At 45.4% G+C, this 20,131-nt stretch overlaps 1 protein-coding gene across 15 annotated transcripts in view; it reads right to left on the reverse strand.

Moving 5' to 3' along the window:
* FGFR2 (fibroblast growth factor receptor 2) overlaps positions 1-20,131 on the reverse strand; it is a 122,766-nt gene that overhangs the window by 72,514 nt on the left and 30,121 nt on the right. For 7 of the 15 annotated variants that reach the window (XM_077947647.1, XM_015148330.3, XM_077947651.1 and 4 more), the window contains exons 3-5: positions 15,425-15,691; positions 14,480-14,557; positions 1,618-1,787 (exon numbers count right to left, since the gene is read on the reverse strand). In XM_077947647.1, the coding sequence (XP_077803773.1) occupies positions 1,618-1,787; positions 14,480-14,557; positions 15,425-15,691 (515 nt within the window). The remainder of the gene's footprint in view (positions 1-1,617; positions 1,788-14,479; positions 14,558-15,424; positions 15,692-20,131) is intronic. The other 8 variants (XM_077947653.1, XM_028826933.2, XM_077947655.1 and 5 more) reach the window with 2 other exon arrangements.

Here is a 20,131-nt window from a genome sequence, read left to right on the forward strand (position 1 = left end):
TTTGCTCTGATGACAGCAGCTGCCCTATGAAGAGGCCCGCGTGGCATGGAACAGTGGGCAGCCCCCAGTCAACAGTCAGTGAGGAACTGAGGCCCTCTGCAAGGAAGTGAATCCTAACAGCAACCACATGAGCAGTTCCTTCCCCAATTAATCCTTCTGATGAGACCTCAGCCTCAACCCTTCCTTGTTTACAGTCCTGTGAGACAGCTGGAGATGGAAGATCCAGCTAAACCACACCTTCATTCCTGACCCAGGAAACGGTGAGGTAGTAAATGTTGCTTAAAGCTACCATACCTTGGGGCAATTTATTATGCAGCAACAGGTAACTAATATGCCCACTTATGTTCAAATGCACCAGAGAATTTCATCATTCCTTCAGTCCTCTTCATATGCTCAATTATTACAGTTCTCCCCTTCCATACTAAATAATTTGGAAATTCCATCTCTCTTTCTGAGACATCTCTCCTTCCAACTCAGACCTGAATCCTTTCCTGACCTCCTTTCTCCTTATTCTTCCAAACAGCCAATATCACCTTTCCATGCACATCCATGGGATGCAACACGTTCCTGCAACTTCAACCAAACCTGTGTCCCTCCTGTTGCCAGAGTTCTCCTCTGCCTCCCCTCCAGGACTGGACTAGGAGCCCCTCAGAACTGGAGCCATCCCTCACCCTCTCATCTCCCCAGAGCCCAGGAGGGTGCCTGGCACACAGGGTGCTCAATCAATGTCTGCTAAGTGGATGAACAAAGGCTAGAAGGAGCATGCACAGGCATCTGCAGGGAGACAGCTGCCAATTTCAAACTCCCTAGGGAGTGATGAGACTAAATTTCATGGCATTGTGTGATGGGCTCTTCAGAATCTTTCAAGGAGGACAGCAGATTGCTGCTGTCATCTCCATGCACTCTCCCTTAATGCTTCATATTTCATACCCCAGTCTCTAATCCAAGTCCCCTCACTATTCATGCAATCCTGCTCTGACAGGGAAACTATACTGACGCTTCTCAAATTCCACACCCGTTTTAGTTTTATACACTATAAAGCATATAGAAAACAGACTCTCAACTTTCGACCCTTCTGTTATTAAACTCTCCTCATATGAAGAACACCACAAATGGGAATTGTACTTTAAAATTACATGTAAGTCCGGGGTAGTATTTTTTGTTAATATCAAACCCTGACATGGGCAATTGTGACAATTATTGATTGTTGTTAAAGTATTCCTTCTAATTTCTGCTAACTTTTGAGCACTTTAAAAAGATAAACAAAAATGTAGGGCTGGGCATGGTGGCTCACACCTGTAATCCCAGCACTTTGGGAGGCTGAGGCAGGCGGATCACGAGGTCAGGAGATCAAGACCATCCTAGACAACACGGTGAAACCCTGTCTCTGCTAAAGGTACAAAAAATTAGCCAGGTGTGGTGGTGGGCGTCTGTAGTCCCAGCTACTCGGGAGGCTGAGGCAGGAGAATCGCTTGAACCTGGGAGGTGGAGGTTGCAGTGAACCAAGATCACGCCACTGCACTCCAGCCGGGTGACAGAGAGAAACTCCATCTCAAAAATAAATAAATAAATAAACAAAAATGCAAGAAATGTGATGTTCTGAAAGCATAATTCTACCTTGTAGCCTCCAATGCGATGCTCCTGCTTAAACTCCTTCCCGTTTTTCAGCCACCGCATGGTTGGTGTTGGGTTGCCCCCCGCTGGGCAGCGAAACTTGACAGTGTTGGCCGCAGGCACAGCATGGAGCCGCTTTTCCATCTTTTCTGTGTTGGTCCAGTAAGGCGCTCCTGTTTTGGAAAACAATATTAGAATGTATACCGATGGACAGCTTCCCCTCCATGAGTAAACTCCAAACAGGTTAGATCATTTCGCTTTGCATGTAAATGATAAGCTATTTTTAAAATCTTTGGGTAATATTTACATTTGGAAAATATTTTCAGAAGTCTAATCCAGCTGGCTGAGCAGAAGGTCCCAGAGAGGGACGCTTCATGTCTACTAACGGGGGGGGGGGTGAAAAGTGTTTGAGGCCCCTTCTCTCTCTTGTTCTTGATGCCAGAAAATCATTTCACATCAAATCATGTTTTAAAATGCTACTTTATATACATATGAACAACGTATACAACTGCCACAGCTAAGTCCTCCAAAAATATATCATTTTGGATTGCCACACCTATTAAATGGTCACATATACACACTAGTTAAAAACAAGTTGTTCTCAAAAGCCCTATCAACTTATCCACTGGCGCCTTACTTTAAATGGCAATCAATAGTATACATTATCATTCTAATATAATAAAATAGCCCAGAGAGGTATTCATACATTTCTCAGAACTTATATACAAACAGACAAATAAAAACTGTATCACTAAATACACACTAACTTTTTTATTTAAAAAAATTATTTCCAAGGGTGGTTATGAATGCTATAACCCTACCACCCCACTAATGATAACTTAAGAGGAAGCTACCAATTAAATATGTTACAGTTATGCCCTCCAAATATCCCTGAAAGTCATAAATACAAGTGATTTTTTAAACTCAAGAAAAAAGTTTTAAATCACCAAGCAAAGTGTATTTTATCTAAATAAAAGCCACAACCTCAAGCCAGAATACCACTGTAAATTCTTCATGCCTGCTAATAGTGGCTAATGACTACTACTGACTGAAAGCCTCTGCTTTGCCCAGCACTGCTCAAAGAGTTTTTACATGTCAACACATTAATCTTCACACCAATTCAATGAGAAAGGCACTATCATAATCTTGGCTTCCAAGTGGGGAAACTGAGGCACAGAGAAGTTACATAACCTGCCAAAAGCCACGAAGCTTGGAAGAGGTGCAGCCAGGATTTGAACTACATCAGCCTGATGCCAGAGCCCACTGTCTTCAACCCTACTCTCCACTGCTAGGAAGACGCAGCTTCTCCATGAGGTTGGAATCCGTACCTTCCACCATTCTGATGTTTAAGGCTAAAGTTCGGGAAAGCCAGCCTGGGTCAAGGCACATGTCCTCCTTTTTTCCTGTCCAGAACCTCTACCCTACAGCAATTTAACTTTTCACATATATGTTTCTGTCTTAGCAAAGTGGTAACCAAAATCCCTGTATTCCTCTGAAACAGCCACCAACAGGACCTTGAACATTCTAGAAGGCTAATTCATAACTGTGCTTATTTCTGATGAAGGCTAGACCAAACAACAGCACACACGCTTCACAAACCCAAGGCAAAATGGCCCTAGGCAGGGACTTTGATGCATATTTAGAAGTCTCCTCTATTCTATGGGTGTAGAGCACAGTCCCTGGGGGATAAGGATCCCCTTCACTTAGCAGCCAGACTCTCAGGATACAATTAGGAATTGAAATGATTGCATCCAAACACCTACCCCAATTAGCCTTCACGCTTGCTCTTGAAACCTGTTGTCAAAGGTAGGGCTGAGACTTCTTTACAAGGGCATGCTGTATCTTTATCCCTGTGCTTATCTAAGTGTCAAAGTGATAGGATTTAGGTGCATCCATACGATGCTAAAACAGCGGGAAGAGGGGCAAAACTATAGAAGCTGGGAGGGAAGAAGAGGAAGGAGAAGAAAAAAGGAACAGGGACTGAATTCTTTCGTTTGAATCCAGTTGCATTTGCAACCTGGGTAGCCATTTGGCTTTGGGTGTTGAATGCCTATAAACGCACCTATTCTTTTGAAGGTTCACCAGGGAGTACTTGATTCCTATTCATCACAAGACTCTCAGGGCCTGGCATATACTGAAACAATTTCAATAATCTTTCATTTTAAAAGCTTCTACTTAGAAAAATCCATCCACAGCCACAGTCACTAAAAAGAAACCATTGAGAGCACAAAACAAATAATGAGCTTTGTCACTACACAAAGACGTTTACAAATCTGACCTAAATGGAAAGCATACCTCATGCTGTCAGGTGTCTGCACTCATGTCATTTGTTTAAGTAAACACAATAGCCTATTCATAAGAATTAGCTAAATATTAATGCAGTAACTCTTTCAGATCGCATCAATTACTACTGAGCTGATCCTGTGGAATGTCTTTTCTGTTTTACATAGAAGAAATCAACAGATACGTGCTTACATACCATGAGGCATGATTTTTATGTTCCCTAAAAAAAAGTGGGATTTAGCTGAAGGAACTAGGAATGTTGTTCTTTTCTGCCCTCACTGGGCCAAGCCATGGGTGAGACTGTAACAGCACAGGGACCGCCCCAGACCACGCATACCTATGCAGGCCTGACCTGTGGCAACAGCAACAGCACACGGGCAACCCGCACCTTTGTCTTGGTGCCTCGGGAGTGATTTAAGGACTAAGGTGAAATAATTTTGCTGGAATTTCTGGCAGGTAGCCACTTCCCTGGGGTGATATTTCAATCATCAAAGCTACACCTATAAAATCTGCTTCTGCAAAACAGAGACACAGCCATACAGCAGGATACGGGCACAGGGCTGCTCATCTAAGTCTCAGAGATCCAAGGTCGGGGGGCACCATAAAAAATCCAGGCACAACCCTCCACCCAGGCTCCCCTGTGTGACCAGCCCCACCCTGGTGACTGCTAACATCACACCAGCACACAGCCTCTCTTTAAATGTCAAGCTCACAAATAGGTTTAATGAACTTGATACGGGAGGGGAGGAAGTCTTTTTTTTCTTTGAGACAGTGTCTCGCTCTGTTGCCTAGGTTGGAGTGCAGTGGCACGATCTCGGCTCACTGCAAGCTCCGTCTCCCAGGTTTATGTCATTCTCCTGCCTCAGCCTCCCGAGTAGTTGGGACTACAGGCACCCGCCACCATGCCCAGCTAATTTTTTTTTTTTTTTTTTTTTTTTGTAGTAGAGACCGTGTTAGCCAGGATGGTCTCAATCTCCTGACCTCATGATCCGCCTGCCTCGGTCTCCCAAAGTGCTGGGATTACGGGTGTGAGCCACCGTACCCGGCCAGAACTCCTTTATAATTTTACAATAACTCTTCCTGAAATACACTAGCTTTATGTGAACCTTGAAGAATCTGTAAGATCTAGAAAAATAATAATACTATAAGATAGCTTTACGGTGTTTCCTTCATCAGCAGCCTGGTGTCCTCTGTATGTTTTCGCAGTTGGAAAGGCCACACATGGAAATGCCAGGGCTTCCCAAGAACTGCAAAGCAGCTGGAGACAAACACCATCCAGGCACCTAGGACAGGCTCCTCTACCTAAGGAAGCCCCTTTTATACCAAGGCTCAGGAACAGCTTTAACAACTCTCATCTGGAGAAGGAACTCATGTACCAAATTAAAGATCTACCAAAGCCGAGATCAGCCTTGTCCATAGTAGATGCTCAACAGGGATGTTTACTCAACAGTCCTATCTTAAATGAATCTGCAGTCCAGGTGCAGTGGCTCACGCCTGCAATCCCAGCACTTTGGGGGCCGAGGCAGGCAGATCACCCGAGGTCAGGAGTTCAAGACCAGCCTGACCAACATGGTGAAACCCTGTCTCTACTAAAAATACAAAAATTAGCTGGACGTGGTGACGCATGGCTATAGTCCCAGCTACTCAGGAGGCTGAGGCAGGAGAATAGCTTGAACCCAGGAGGCGGAGGTTGCAGTGAACCGAGATCATGCCATTGCACTCCAGCCTGGACGACAACAGCAAAACTCTGTCTCAATCAATCAATCAATCAAATGAATCTGCAAGCCAAGGACACATGAGTTTCCCTGAACTTCATATACCTTAGAGGTGTATGAAGAGTGGGCTTAAAGTCAACTAATAGAGATGTGTGGTATAAACTTCCAATGGCATTCAAAATGAATGACACTAAACCACCTGTAAAGAAAACAAATTAATCTCGATGATAGGTATGGTACCTTTGGCTCTGACATTCTTAGAGCTTCTGATGTGATAGGTACCACGAGAATGATGTTCTCCTAATCATTAAATACTAAGAATGAGCTAATTAAAGGAACAGTCAAACCTAGCCACAGTCAATCAATCCCATCCCATCACCAGCGCATAGCATACCTACTCATTATCATTTTCTACACTGTAACAGTTATTGCATATAAGTAATAATATTAAGTAAGTAGAATTTTACTTTAAGACAACAGAAGTCTTTTAAGACGCAATGGGTTAAAGAGAGATTTATAAATGCACAGAAACTTCCCTTAAAGGACTCCAACACAGCCTTTAACATTCCCACCCTAGAGCCAAGTTATCATTCTTTCTCGAGGCCCCTTCTTTGTGATAGATGTGTGCTTCTAACATCAGTTTCTCTGTACTGAAAAATATTCCTTCTGATGCTGACCAACAAGAGTAGGGCACCTGGAGGGTACAGCTGGGGTTGTCTTCAGCCTATGGGGTAGGCACTCAAGCGTTTATTGGATGGATGGATGGATGGATGGATGGACGGACGGACGGATGGATGACTATTAAAAGCTTTAGCTATAAAGTGAAGTAGTTGCACTGATTAGGGTCCCTTCCAGTTCGAACATACTTTCCAGGTATCCATGTGCTAGGCAGGTATTGATTCTATCAACAAATGGTAGGATTATATGATTTCTTTTGACCCTGCAATTTAAACTTAATCAGAAACCATAGTCTGCTGGGCCTGCCCCCACCAAAACCCTTACACATCCCAATGCTGACATCTAAGGTTTATAATCTTCTCTCTCTCTCTCTCTCTCTCTCTCTCTCTCTCTCTCTCTCTCTCTCTGGAACCAAAAAAAGAGAGAACACAGCCCAATGATTTAAAGGAGAAACATGGAATCATATTACCAGGCTGTACCAAAAGAGACCTCAGTGACCATCTGGCCCAACGACTGATGTGATCAATGTCATCCAGAAAGGTTAAGTGATTTGATCAAGGTCACACAGCCAGAGGCCGGGCTGAGGCCAGGCCCATCTCCAGCTCCCTGAGCAGTGTTCCTTCAACCACTCCAGCCTGCCCTTTGAACTCTCCCATGGTAATTAAGTCAAAAGTTCAAGATTTATGTGAGCAGCGGCCACTGATGACTGCCAACTGTATTTTTATGGATGCAAAAAATTTTAAAAACACAGCCTGTTTCAGCTCCTAGATTAAGTCTCACAAACTCTCTAAAGCCCCACTAAAGCCTCTGTCTCGAGTCTATAATTAGGGCTTTTAAAAATATCACTAATCAGGACATTTGAATGCCTTGACTCCTGACAGGGGAAAAATGTCTCAGAGCTCCCCACTATCCTGCAGTTCTGTTTTCGGTTTGGTATAAACTAAGAGAAAACAAATCTAACAAAATATGGAGATGTGAGTGAGGATATGATTATGAGGGGGTGTGTCTGTGGCTTTATTTGAGAACTCTCATTAAAAACTTGCTAACCAGCCAGGCATTCAATCAGAAATATATGTTTTAAAAACCAAGCAAGTTAACCACAAGTGAAATAACTGAGCCCATGAGCAGACCAGCTGGCCCATGGGAATTGCCAAGATCTGCCTTCAAAGGAAACTTCTCCAATCATTGGCTGCGCTGTTTAACCAAAGAGGAGACTGAGAAAGATATTCAGTCCAACCATAGGATGGAACCTCATCACCAGTCTTTGTGATAAAATACCAAAACCAGCCTTATCTTTTAAGAGACAGGGTCTTGCTGTGTTGCCCAGGTTGCACTGCAGTGGTATGACCACGGCTCACTGCAGCCTTGATCTCCTGGGTTCAGGTGATCCTCCCACCTCAGCCTCCCGAGTAACCGTGACTACAGGCATGAGCCACCACACCTGGCTAATTTTTTATTTTTTGTAGAGATGGGGTCTTGCTATGTTGCCCAGGCTAGTCTCAAACTCCTGGGTACACACGATCCTCCTGCTTCGGCCTCCCAACTAGCTAGGATTACAGGCGCGAGCTGCTGTGCTGGCCCAAACCAACTTATTGATGATGTTTTCATTACAAAGGGAATTTCCAAAAATTTGCGAAGCGTGTGTGGGTTTTTTGTTGCTGTTGTTGTTGCTATTGTTCTTTTCAATTCCTAGAAACTTCAACACAACTAAGAAGCCTGCGGTTACCAACTTAGGATCTCTACCAAGTAAAAATCCCAATTAGAACAAAGGTGACTTTGAACTGTTATCGGCAGGTTAATCAATGAAATGAGTTTGGGATCTCAGGCTAACTACCTTCATTTTCCCTAGTTACTTCCAAAAAAAATAGTCTTTCTCCCTGACATGGAGTGTGGGCATCTGCAGGTCTCAACAGGAATGAAACCAAAATAGAAAATCACTTTGTCTCGCATCACTCGAGAGAAAGAACCACTTTAGCAGCAAGAGTCTTGATACAGCTGTTTCTCCATCACTTCCTTCGAGTTAAGCAACGGACCTGAACTTTTCGCCAATCATGATCTTCTCAAAACTAAGTCTCAAGCTCTTCAGAAACATTAATCACCGAAACACAAGCTGGAGACAATAAAAATCCCTCGAACAAATGGGTATATGTATCTACCTAGGGGCTGCCAGATAACTCATCAACATACCTAGTTTTAGGAAAGGCAAGAACTAGTTAACTTATGCTTTTCCATGCAAAAGGATAAATTCTCAACCTTTCAAAACCCTCAACCTGGATGCATTTCAAAAATTAGCATTTGAAATTGCAACTTTCTTTCTGGAGAAAATGTGTTGCACCAAGGGGCATACGTAACAGCATTATTTCCTGGCAGCCAGGCTTGTAATGACATCACAGGACTGTTCCACTTGGAAACATCTAGTGCTGGTACCGTGTGAGGTCATCAGCTAGTCAGCTGCTAAAATATGACCAGAGAATGCCCTGCACATCTGTGATGAAGAAATCAACTTAAAATAGATATAGATAGATAGATATAGATAGATAGATAGAGAGAGAGAGAGAGAGAGAGAGAGAGATAGACAGATAGATAGATTTTTTTTTTTTTTTTTTTTGAGACGGAGTCTTGCTTTGTCGCCCAGGCTGGAGTGTGGTGGCACGATTTCAGCTCACTGCAACCTCCGCCTCCTGGGTCCAAGCGATTCTCCTGCCGTAGTCTCCCGAGTAGCTGGGACTACAGGTGCCCGCCACCAAGCTCAGCTAATTTTCATATTTTTGGTAGAGATGGAGTTTCACCATATTGGCCAGGCTGGTCTCGAACTCCTGACCTTGTGATCCGCCCACTTCGGCCTTCCAAAGTGCTGGGATTACATCCGTGAGCCACTGCGCCCGATCTTTAATTCTTGATTGTTATTTTTGCCATTGTATTTGGTGCCCAAGCTTTTTGTACTTTGTACAGAATCTAAAAAGAACTCTAGCAGGCAGCTCAGCTTGCCTTCTTATATTAACCACCAAAAGTAGATCAATAATCTAGCATATCAGCAGAGGGAATGACCTGCAATATATTTTTCCAACTGGAAGATACAGAACTAAATTTTCAATGTCTCAATCCAAAAGGAGAAAAAAAAAAAAAAAAACTGAAAAAAGCCCAAAAATGTCACCATCAACACCGGGTCACTGGAGCATCATTTGTCAAAGTTCCTAAAGAAGAACATTCAAACACATCCCAGTGGCATTTCCAGACAATGAGAAGGCACCAAAGAAATCAATCTGGACACATGAGTGTTTTCCAGGTGGCTGAAAATGCAAAGAATTTGGTGCTTCTGCAATTTTCCCTATTAATCGGGTCAGGCATTTGACACTTGAGGTGGCAAAAAATTGTTTTAATGGCAACGTCCCCTTTCCTGCCTTGCCAATTACCCCGGCCATGGCATTCCTCTGTCCACACAGGCCACAGCTGCTTAATCTCAGCCGCCCCAGGCTGCACCTGTGAATCAGACCAGCCTAATCACACTAACAGATGGCAGAGGCCAAGTAGCCAGCTAAGAACTGCTATCACTTTAAATAGCATCTAATGTTTCACAGACACCAAACAGAGGCACCTCCTCACAGCAGTATCTCCCTGGTACAGCTAACACTAGCCCTTAATCACTGCAGAGCACCCATTTCGGGGGCAGAGTTAGTGTCATTTGAGAGCTAATTACAAAAGAACCCTGCTTGTAAGGTGAAGGCATGGCAAGTACACTGTTGGTTGGCATTCATCACATGGGCGCTCTGCCCCCTGGCCCTTCTGCATGGGCGCTGGGCAGTTAGGAACAGTGTTCATAATGCAAAGCATAAGGGCCACAGCACATAATCCTTCTGAACCACTCAGCCTGCCTGTCACGTAATCCATACCTTGCTGTTGCATTTTATTGCTTCACATGGTTTCACGGTAACCTGCTATTAGGCAGGTACCTGACCACCAGGACAACACAGTTCCCCAGGCATCCAAAAACCACCCTGACAGAATCCGATGTCTCAATCCACAGCGAGGACACCCACATACAGTAAAACTTGAGAGCTGTAAACACCTGTACAAGCATTCTCACTCCACCCACATTGTGACCCTAGGATGCTCTCATGCAACACGCCTACTACTGAAACGCAGCTCTGCTTTTGCTTGCTGAGCCACAACTTTCCAATCAATAAAGCAAGAATAAATAATCTCTCCACCTGATCGGGTTATTAGTGGCATGGATGGAACCAGCAACCAGCTCAGAGCCTGTCTAGGGTAGGCCCTCAGCATCTTTGCCTCCAGCTTCATGCCAGAGCCACTGGCCAAAAGAAGTGAATGACGTGCTCCACTGTATCAGTGCTTTTTGTTAAATAATAATGATAACCTTTTTAGAAGGCTGGTATAAATCACAGAAGATACTTCCACTCACCTTATTATCCACTGTTTTACGAACAAGACCGCTAACGGTAAGCTCCCATTCAGGGCAGACCTCCATGTGCAAATTCTAAGCCAGCGGTTCTCGCATTTCAGTGTGAAGCAGAATCACCCCCAGAGTTTCTAAGGCAGTGGGACTGAGGAGGAACCTGAGAATCTGCATTTCGAGGGAGTTCCCAGGTGATGCTGATGCTGCTGGACCAGGAACTTCACTTTGAGAACAACTGCCCTAAGCTTCCTCTTGACAAAAAGTAAGAACTGCATCAACCAAAATACTTCCCTTTTGCCCAAGCTGCTAGAAGATTCAGGGACAAATCTAAATCTTCACTTAAGTAACTCATTTATCCGAGGTACCTACCAATATCTGTTTTATCTTTTTCCTTTAAAAAGCTAAAAGACAGGCCGGGCGCAGGGGCTCACACCTGTAATCCCAGCACTTTCGGAGGCCGAGGCGGGCAGATCACCTGAGGCTGGGAGTTCCAGACCAGCCTGACCAACATCGAGAAACCCCATCTCTACTAAAAATACAAAATTAGCGGCGTGTGGTAGCATGTACTTGTAATCCCCGCTACTCGGGAGGCTGAAGCAGGAGAATTGCTTGAACCCAGGAGGCGGGGACTGTGGTGAGCTGAGATCGCACCATTGCACTCCAGCCTGGGCAACAAGAGTGAAACTCCCATCTCAAAAAAACAGAAAAAAAAAAACAGAAAAAAAAAAAGCATTTTCAACAAATAGTGCCAGAACCACCACAGACAGGCTAAAAAGTGAATCCATACACACACCTAACATCCTTCACAAAAATTAACTTAAAATAGATTACACACATAAATACAAAATACAAAACTATAATAATCCTAGGAGGTAACATAGGAGAAAATCTAGATGACTTTGGGTTGGATGATGACATTTTACATATAACACCAAAGGCACCATCCATAAAAGAAAAAACTGGACTACATGAAACTTAAAAATTTCTGCTCTGCAAGAGACACTGTCAAGAGAATGAAAAGGCAAGCCACAGGTTGGGGGAGAAACTATTTGCAAAAGAGATGTAATAAAGGACTGTTATCCAAAATATACGAAGAACTCTTGTAACTCGACAGTAAGAAAACAAACAACCTCATTAAAAAATGGGCCAATGGCCTTAACAGACTTCTCACCAAAGAAGATATATGGACGGCAATTAATCATATTAGAAGATGCTTCGCATCATCTGTCATCAGAGAAATTTAAATTAAAACAACAAAATACCATTACACACCTATCAGAATGGCCAAACTCCAGAACACCGGGCACGTCGAATGATGTGGAGCAACAGGAACTCTCATTCCTTGCTGGTGGGAATGCAAAATGGTGCAGCCACTTTGGAGGGCAGCTTGGTGGTTTCCTACAAATCTAAACACACTCTTCCCACATAATCCAGCAATCACACTCCTTAACATTTACCCAAAGTAACTGAAAACTGTGTCCACACAAAAACCTGCGCAAAGATGTCTGTAGCAGCTTCATTTGCAACTGTCAAAACTTGGAAGACACAGAGAATTTTTTTTTTTTTTTTTGAGATGGAGTCTCACTCTGTCACCCAGGCGGGAGTGCGGTGGCGTGATCTCAACTCACTGCAACCTCCACCTCCTGGGTTCAAGTGATTCTCATGCCTTAGCCTCCTGAGTGGCTGGGATTACAGGCGTGCGCCACTATACCTGGCTAACTTACGTATTTTTAGCAGAGACAGGGATTTCGCCATGTTGGCCAGGCTGGTCTCGAACTCCTGTTCTCAAGTGATCCACCTGCTCAGCCTCACAAAGTGCTGGGATTATAGGCATGAGCAACAGTGCCTGGCTGAGATATCCTTTAGTAGGTAAATAGATAAACTTTGATACATACAAACAATGGAATACTTAGTGCTACAAACAAATGACCCATCAAGCCATAAAAAAAATATGAGGGAAACTTAAATGCATCTTACTAAGTCAAAGAAGTCAATCTGTAAAGGCTACAGACTGTATGATTACACACCCTAAAGTCAACCACAGACTTTGGGTGATAATGATGGCAGTGCAGGTTCATCAACCGGAACAGATGTACCATTCTGGCGGGGATGTTGATAACAGGACAGGCTATGCATGTGTTGGGGAAGATTATATGGGAAATCTTTGTTCCTTCCTCGTTATTTTGCTGTGAACCTAAAAGTGCTCTAAAAAATAAAGTGTTGCCAGGCGCAGTGGCTCACACCTGTAATCCCAGCACTTCAGGAGACCAAGGCGGGTGGATCACTTGAGGTCAGGAGTTCAAGACCAGCCTGGCCAACATGGTAGAACCCTGTCTCTACTAAAAATACATAAATTAGGCCAGGCACGGTGGCTCATGCCTGTAATCCCAGCACTTTTGGAGGCCGAGGCAGGTGAATCACGAGGTCAAGAGTTCAAGACCAGCCTGACCAACAAGGTGAAACTCCATCTCTACTAAAAACACAAAAATTAGCCAGGTGTGGTGGCAGGCCCCTGTAGTCCTAGTTATTCAGGAGGCTAAGGCAGGAGAATTGCTTGAACCCAGGAGATGGAGGTTGCAGTGAGCCGAGATCACGCCACTGCACTCCAGCCTGGGTGACAGAGCAAGATGGCATCTCGGGGAAAAAAAACATACATAAACTAGCCGGGTGTGGTATATTACTTAGGCCTTGTTTAAATGTACTAAATTGACTAAAATCCTTTTAAGAAAAATGTAGAATATACCATATAAGCAGAGAACCCCAATACCCCATGTACAAACACTTTAGGAACATTCCAGCCAAGTCATTGGAAAATGCAAGTAATGCTATATTCTATTGTCTTTATTGAATAAACATTTGCAAGCACTCACTCTTCTGAGCACTATACAACTAGGAACTCATGTAATCCTCATAACAATCCCAGAAGGTATTATTATTATTATTATTATTATTACTCTCCACTTTATAGTTAAAGAAACTAAGGCACAGAAGTGAAATGAGCAACTCAGAAGTTGTGGAGAAAGAGTCAAACCCAGGCTGCCCAGCTCCAGGAGGCTATGCCATGTTCTTCCTCGCAAGTCAATGGCCTCTCTCGTGTTAGCACTCAGTGTTCACGGCCCTCATTAAGCAAACCACCTTTGGGTCCCTTTTCAATTGTGGTCTGCAAAGTAAGGCACACGTCCTTCATTTCCACTCAGCATGAGGTGTGTGTTGTAGGAGGCCGGGGTTTCTCATCCTAGGGACAACTGACATCTTGGACCAGATAATTCTTTGCTATGGGGCTGTGCTCTGCATCCCTGGCCCCTCCCCACCTAAAGGCCACCAGCACCCCCACCCTCTGTTGTGACAACCAAATATTGCCCATTGTGCCAGGAGAGCAAAAATAGGCCATTGCCCCAGTCACGCACCACTGGATTAAACCAAGCACGATCAATGATTACAGGGAAAACCAAGATGTTACGTGGTTCTACTATTTTTATGTCTCTGAATAGGGAGAAGCCAAAGGGAAAAGGAAAAATCAAGGAAAGAAAAGTAGTAACTGCTTTGAAAAACGAATGACCAGTGACACGAGAAGAAAGGACAAACGATAGAGAAGGCTGTGCAGCAACAGTGGTTTATTCTCAGGTTTGAAAGTCAGGAAAGTAGACACAGCGGGGAAAGGCAAGGGCCACGGGACACAGCATGGCGTGGAAGAGTCGACAAGAAGACAGGTGACAGGCAGGACTTCCCTCCACGCTCCTCTCTCGGGGACCATCGGAGCCAGGCGGTTACTTACTCTTGTTGTTACCGTTCTCACTGACAAAATCTTCCGCACCATCGGTGTCATCCTCATCATCCCCGGATGAGATGGCATCTGTATGCAAAAGAACATATTCCATGGATGTGTTTTTTTGCAAAGCAAAAAGGTTGCAATTATCTACAACTGAGACCTTCTCCATAGCAAAGTCAACAACCCAGGAACCCTCGCAAAGAGCCTGGGATTGTGTTTAGTTAAGATAGTTTCAATGGCTTAAATATTCCCTCCATGATGACAGTTGGTCTATGTTATGATTCTCAATGTTTTCTGTTTTCACGCTATTTAAACAGGCTATAAAATTGGATATACGAGAATTGGATTTCAAGCTTCAAACAGTATTCAAGCCCCTGACAAATTTACCAATTGTGTAGTGCCCAAAGACTCTCTTTCCAGCACTAACCTTTCAGTATGCGGGTCCCCTTCAAGAAAGAAATTGATCCCTGACAAAACTTAGTCCCTGTGTGGCCCTTGTCATCGTCAACTAACATTCTGAAAGCAGAACTTTAAACTCAGCCACAAAGGGCGCCTGTTCTGTCCTGCTCACTGCACAGAATGAAATCAAGGAGAGAAACTCAAACTTTAATAAACCAATCAGAAATCTTGAGTATCCACATTTCAGTCCTATATTCTAAATGCCAAAGATGTCAGTGGTACCAAAAAAAAAAGAGAAAGAAAAAACCATGTATTTCCTTAAATAAAAGCGTACTATCTTAAGAAAAATGTTACTTTGTGCACAAGAGCTCTGTCATTCTTAATGATTGGCCCTTCTGGTGCACCAGGTCCCAAAGAAGAATTTCAAAAACTATGAAGCTGTGTGCCTGGCATCCAATTAGAGATCTCGCTACCTTTGCACTTGGCCAAAAAAATGTAAATCACATAATGGCTACAGAGAAGAGAGAGCGTAGGGCTCACGGGCCGACTCACCTGTGACATTCACCATGAAGTACCAAGTTTCACTGTCTACAGTCCTAGTGGCAGTACAAGCATAGAGGCCGGAGTCTCTAGGCGTGGCGCCCTTTATCTGCAAGTACTCCCCAATAAGCACTGTCCTATTGTTGGGCCCCAAGTGCACCCCATCCTTAGTCCAACTGATCACGGCGGCATCTTTCAACAGGCAGCGCACCTCTAGCGACTCCCCTGGTGCAGCCACGTACACTTCTGGTTGAGAGATTTGGTATTTGGTTGGTGGCTCTGCAGAAAGGTGGGAGAGAGAAGATGGAGACAGATGGGAAGGAGGGAGAGGAGAGAACGTCCAACAAAGGTCAGTGGAGGCTGCTTATTCCCAGGAGAAGCTGTTCTTGCTTTGCAAATGGCCCCAGCAGGCATCCACCTCTCCCCAAGCCCCAGGAAGTCAGGAAGTATCTGGAACAGCAACCAGAGGTATGATACCCCCAGCAAATCTGTCCTGACTTCGTTTCCACATCCTACAGGGCTTTAGAAACAAACCAAACCATAGCATGGAAGGATATTCCACAAGAAAATGTTTAAATTGATTGCCAAAGTGTGCTTGCACCGTAATACCTGCAAAAATCTGTCATTGTGGTATGTTTTATTTGTAAGAATGCCAAGTTTTTCACATTTGTACGTTAAACGTGACTGAGCATCACACACACATACACTCTTAATTACTTGTGCTAGACTTGGTATGTTGTCCCAAGGCCAAGCTTCTTAAAATGAAATGTCTCAAACTCAAGGAAAACTAAGGGATCCCCTACAAGATTTTTTGCCACCCAGAGTTTTCATGAGCTCTCAGGTTCAGATCAGTACTTTGCGGGTTTAGAGACCTAACTAATTCTGTGCCGGGTGAGCTGAGACCTGCCGTTTTCCTCAAAATGATAAAAGCCTGGAGGCCTTAACACCAAAAACAAAAAGAGCAAAATGCCCAGACAGCTGCAAGGCGGTCTCCACTGCACTTACAGGGGTCCTGAAATGAAGCCGCTGGGTGCTGCGTGCCCCCAACTCCACACGACAAAGTTTTGTCCCACCCTGCTCACCAACTCCCGCCACACACGTCCCAGGCTTCTCCTGTAGGGACAGTCCTTCCTCCCTCTCTTCCCTGCCATCCACCCTCCAAGGCCCAAATCAAGTAGGGCCCTCTGTGATGGGGGTCACCTTGCATCAGTCACCCTGGGCGGAAGTGCAGTGGCTCCCTCCCCCTCCACCGTACACCTGCCCACTCCGCCAGCGCATGGGATGCGTCACATTCTCATGAACGCATCCCACCTCCCCGAGGAGACACCAAGACCCTAGAGAAAAGGCGTGGGTCTCATGGTTCTCCGTGCTTCCCGCCACCAACCCCATCCTGCTTGGCATACACATGGCCATGTCGAACCAGGTCACAGTCCCCAGATACGCAGCACAGGATGGAACCCACAAGGATCCAACCCACACAACCTCTCCACTGGAGCTGAGGGGAAACCATTGGCGTTTATTAGTAACAGCAGCTGGAGCTGACGGCTGGAGTGGCCACGAGGGCCCAAGAAGCAGGCTTTCATCCCTCCAGTGAGAAGTGTGAATGGGACCCAGAGTTCCAGGCCTGGAAAATGCAAAGCTTCCCAGCACTGAGACAGCACCAAATCAGGGCAGGATCAAAGGCAACTGTTCTGCCTAGACACCCCTCCGAAGGACAAATCTCCCATAGGAGACTGAAATCAAGTCAATCTGTGTTTCAGTCCCGCTGTGAAAGGGCCACATGCATCAAGGACAAGAAATCCCCTCACCACCACCGTCAACAGCACACGGGAGGCCTGGGGCTTCCCAAAGGGGCATCACCAAAGGCATGCAGGCCAAGCCCCAGATGCCAACTAGCACGTGAACACAAAGAGAGAATCACAACAAAAGGAGGAAAACAGACGCTACATGTAACATGGACAAACGCACCCCAAAGCAAGCAAGGAAAGCCCAGCTGACAGGCAGGTTATGTTTCTAACATTTGTTTTCTCACTCGACAATTATTTACTGCACACCTACTATACACCAAGCCTATTCTGGAAGCTCCGCAGCAAGATGACCCTGCACTTGTGGATCGTCCATTATGGTAGGAATGACAGACAACAGATACAAAATCTATAAAAAATACAGTGTTCTTGCTTAAGCGTTAGGAAGAAGGACACAGCAAGATACGGGCACGTGCACACAGCAGTGGCAGGGGAGGGCTGGTCCTTTGGCAGGAGGTGGCAGGTGATGGCCCGCGGGCCAAGCCAGCCACAGCTTGTTTTTGTAAACAAAGCTTTATTGGAACACGGCCATGCCCATACCTTATTGTCTGGTGCTGCTTTTGTGTGTTACAAGGGCAGAGTTCAGTCGTTGCAACAGAGACCCTGCGGTCTGCAAGCCCTACAATATTTGCCATCTTGCCCCTACGAAATGTGTTTCAGTCCCTGTTGTATAAGACGATCAGAGAGACTTCTCTCAAGAACAGGCATTTGAGCTGAGAAGTGAAGGACAAAGCGAAGTTTAAAAGATGCTGGAGGCCGGGCGCGGTGGCTCAAGCCTGTAATCCCAGCACTTTGGGAGGCCGAGACGGGTGGATCACGAGGTCAGGAGATCGAGACCATCCTGGCAAACACGGTGAAACCCCGTCTCTACTAAAAAATACAAAAAACTAGCCGGGCGAGGTGGCGGGCGCCTGTAGTCCCAGCTACTCGGGAGACTGAGGTGGGAGAATGGCGTAAACCCGGGAGGCGGAGCTTGCAGTGAGCTGAGATCCGGCCCGGGCTACAGAGGAAGACTCCACCTCAAAAAAAATAAATAAATAAATAAAATAAATAAATAAAAGATGCTGGAAACTTAGTTTGAAGGCTCTTAGAGCAGGCCTCTCAAGGCTGCTTAAGTCAAAATGCAGCTGAACTGAGTGACTAATAGAAATACTTTAAACTATGGAGACCAAACAGAAAAAAGAAAGGAAGAGAAATACGAGAAGGAGAAGAGGGCAGGGATTCAGTCTGGCCCCAAATCTCAGCCCATCTCCCACTCCCAACATCCTAGAGTCACAGATTCACTCAACATGAGAAGTGAAGGGGCCCCAAACACTGTTGGTCCAACCCCTTTGACAGCTGGCTAAGGCAAGGACCAGATGTCCTCTGAGTCCCAGGTCTCCAACAACTCATTGCTGAAACAGCACCCACCATGTTAGAATGAATTTACATTGGATTTGTCTGGGTCATAAAATGATCAATGTCTATTATGACAACGTCACATGATCAGTAAGTCACCAGGAATGTTATGGAATGTACTTTCCTCTCAGCCAGAACTGGTCACCAGGGCAGTTGCTGAGCAGAAGCAACAAAGCTTCCCTCCCTTACAGGGGAGGCACCTGGGACCCACACACCAATCTGCTCCATCCTGACCCTCAGATAAGGTGCAACCATGTCCCTGTGTCACGCAGTGGAATGCTCTAAGACCGCATGGGGGTTGGGGGGAGATAAGCAAGGTATTTGCAATGGTGATGCAGAAAAAAATCTCTCTCCGGGCAAAGCAGGAGTTATGATGTATGATTTCCTGTTTTTAAAGGGAAGTGTTTTCACTGAGAACCCTTTCCTTCACCTAAAATCAGTAAACCCCAAAATCGGCCGGGCGCGGTGGCTCAAGCCTGTAATCCCAGCACTTTGGGAGGCCGAGACGGGCGGATCATGAGGTCAGGAGATCGAGACCATCCTGGCCAATACGGTGAAACCCCGTCTCTACTAAAAAATACAAAAAACTAGCCGGGCGAAGTGGCGGGTGCCTGTAGTCCCAGCTCCCCGGGAGGCTGAGGCAGGAGAATGGCGTGAACCCGAGAGGAGGAGCTTGCAGTGAGCTGAGATCCGGCCACTGCACTCCAGCCTGGGTGATAGAGCAAGACTCCGTCTCAAAAAAAAAAAAAAAAAAAAAAAACCAAAATCTTGCTGAAACTGGGGTATCTAAGCTGCTGGACTACCACCTGCCATTCTAGGAGGAAGAACAGGGGACAGCAAGGACCTATGTCTTATTCGGACCTGGACACAGGAGATGCCTGGTGCAGGGTGCTGCCCTGGACGAGAAGAGGATGAAGCCCTGAGTTCCCACGCCTCTCCGTTCCTACTTAACCTCTTGGCCTGGCGTTCCCCATCTATTGCAGGGTAAGAGTACCCAAATACTGGTTTATTATTGGTAAGATTCCAATGAGCCAATGAAGACGAACCTGGTTATCAACTACAACGTGTTGAGCTAAGGACTGCCACTATCACTATTATTCTTCAAGGCAGAACACGCTTGTCATAATTTTTTAAGCACCACGGTTTTCAGAGGATAATCACAGAACATTTGGGTCTCTCTCTCTCTTTCTTTGACGGAGTCTTGCTCTGTCGCCCACACTGGAATCCAGTGGTACGATCTCGGCTCGCCACAACCTCCACCTCCCAAGTTCAAGTGATTCTACTGCCTCGGCCTCCCAAGTAGCTGGGATTACAGGCATGCACCACCACACCCAGCTACTTTTTGTATTTTTATTAGAGACAGGGTTTACCATATTGGCCATGCTGGTCTCGAACTCCTGACCTTGTGATCTGCCCGCCTTGTCCTCCCAAAGTGCTGGGATTACAGGCATGAGCCACTGCGCCCAGCCGGAACACTTGGATCGCTATCTCCAGGTACAAAGTGATTTTACAGGAG

This window comes from Macaca mulatta, chromosome 9 (genome assembly GCF_049350105.2).
Source record: "Macaca mulatta isolate MMU2019108-1 chromosome 9, T2T-MMU8v2.0, whole genome shotgun sequence".
Taxonomy (NCBI): domain Eukaryota; kingdom Metazoa; phylum Chordata; class Mammalia; order Primates; family Cercopithecidae; genus Macaca; species Macaca mulatta.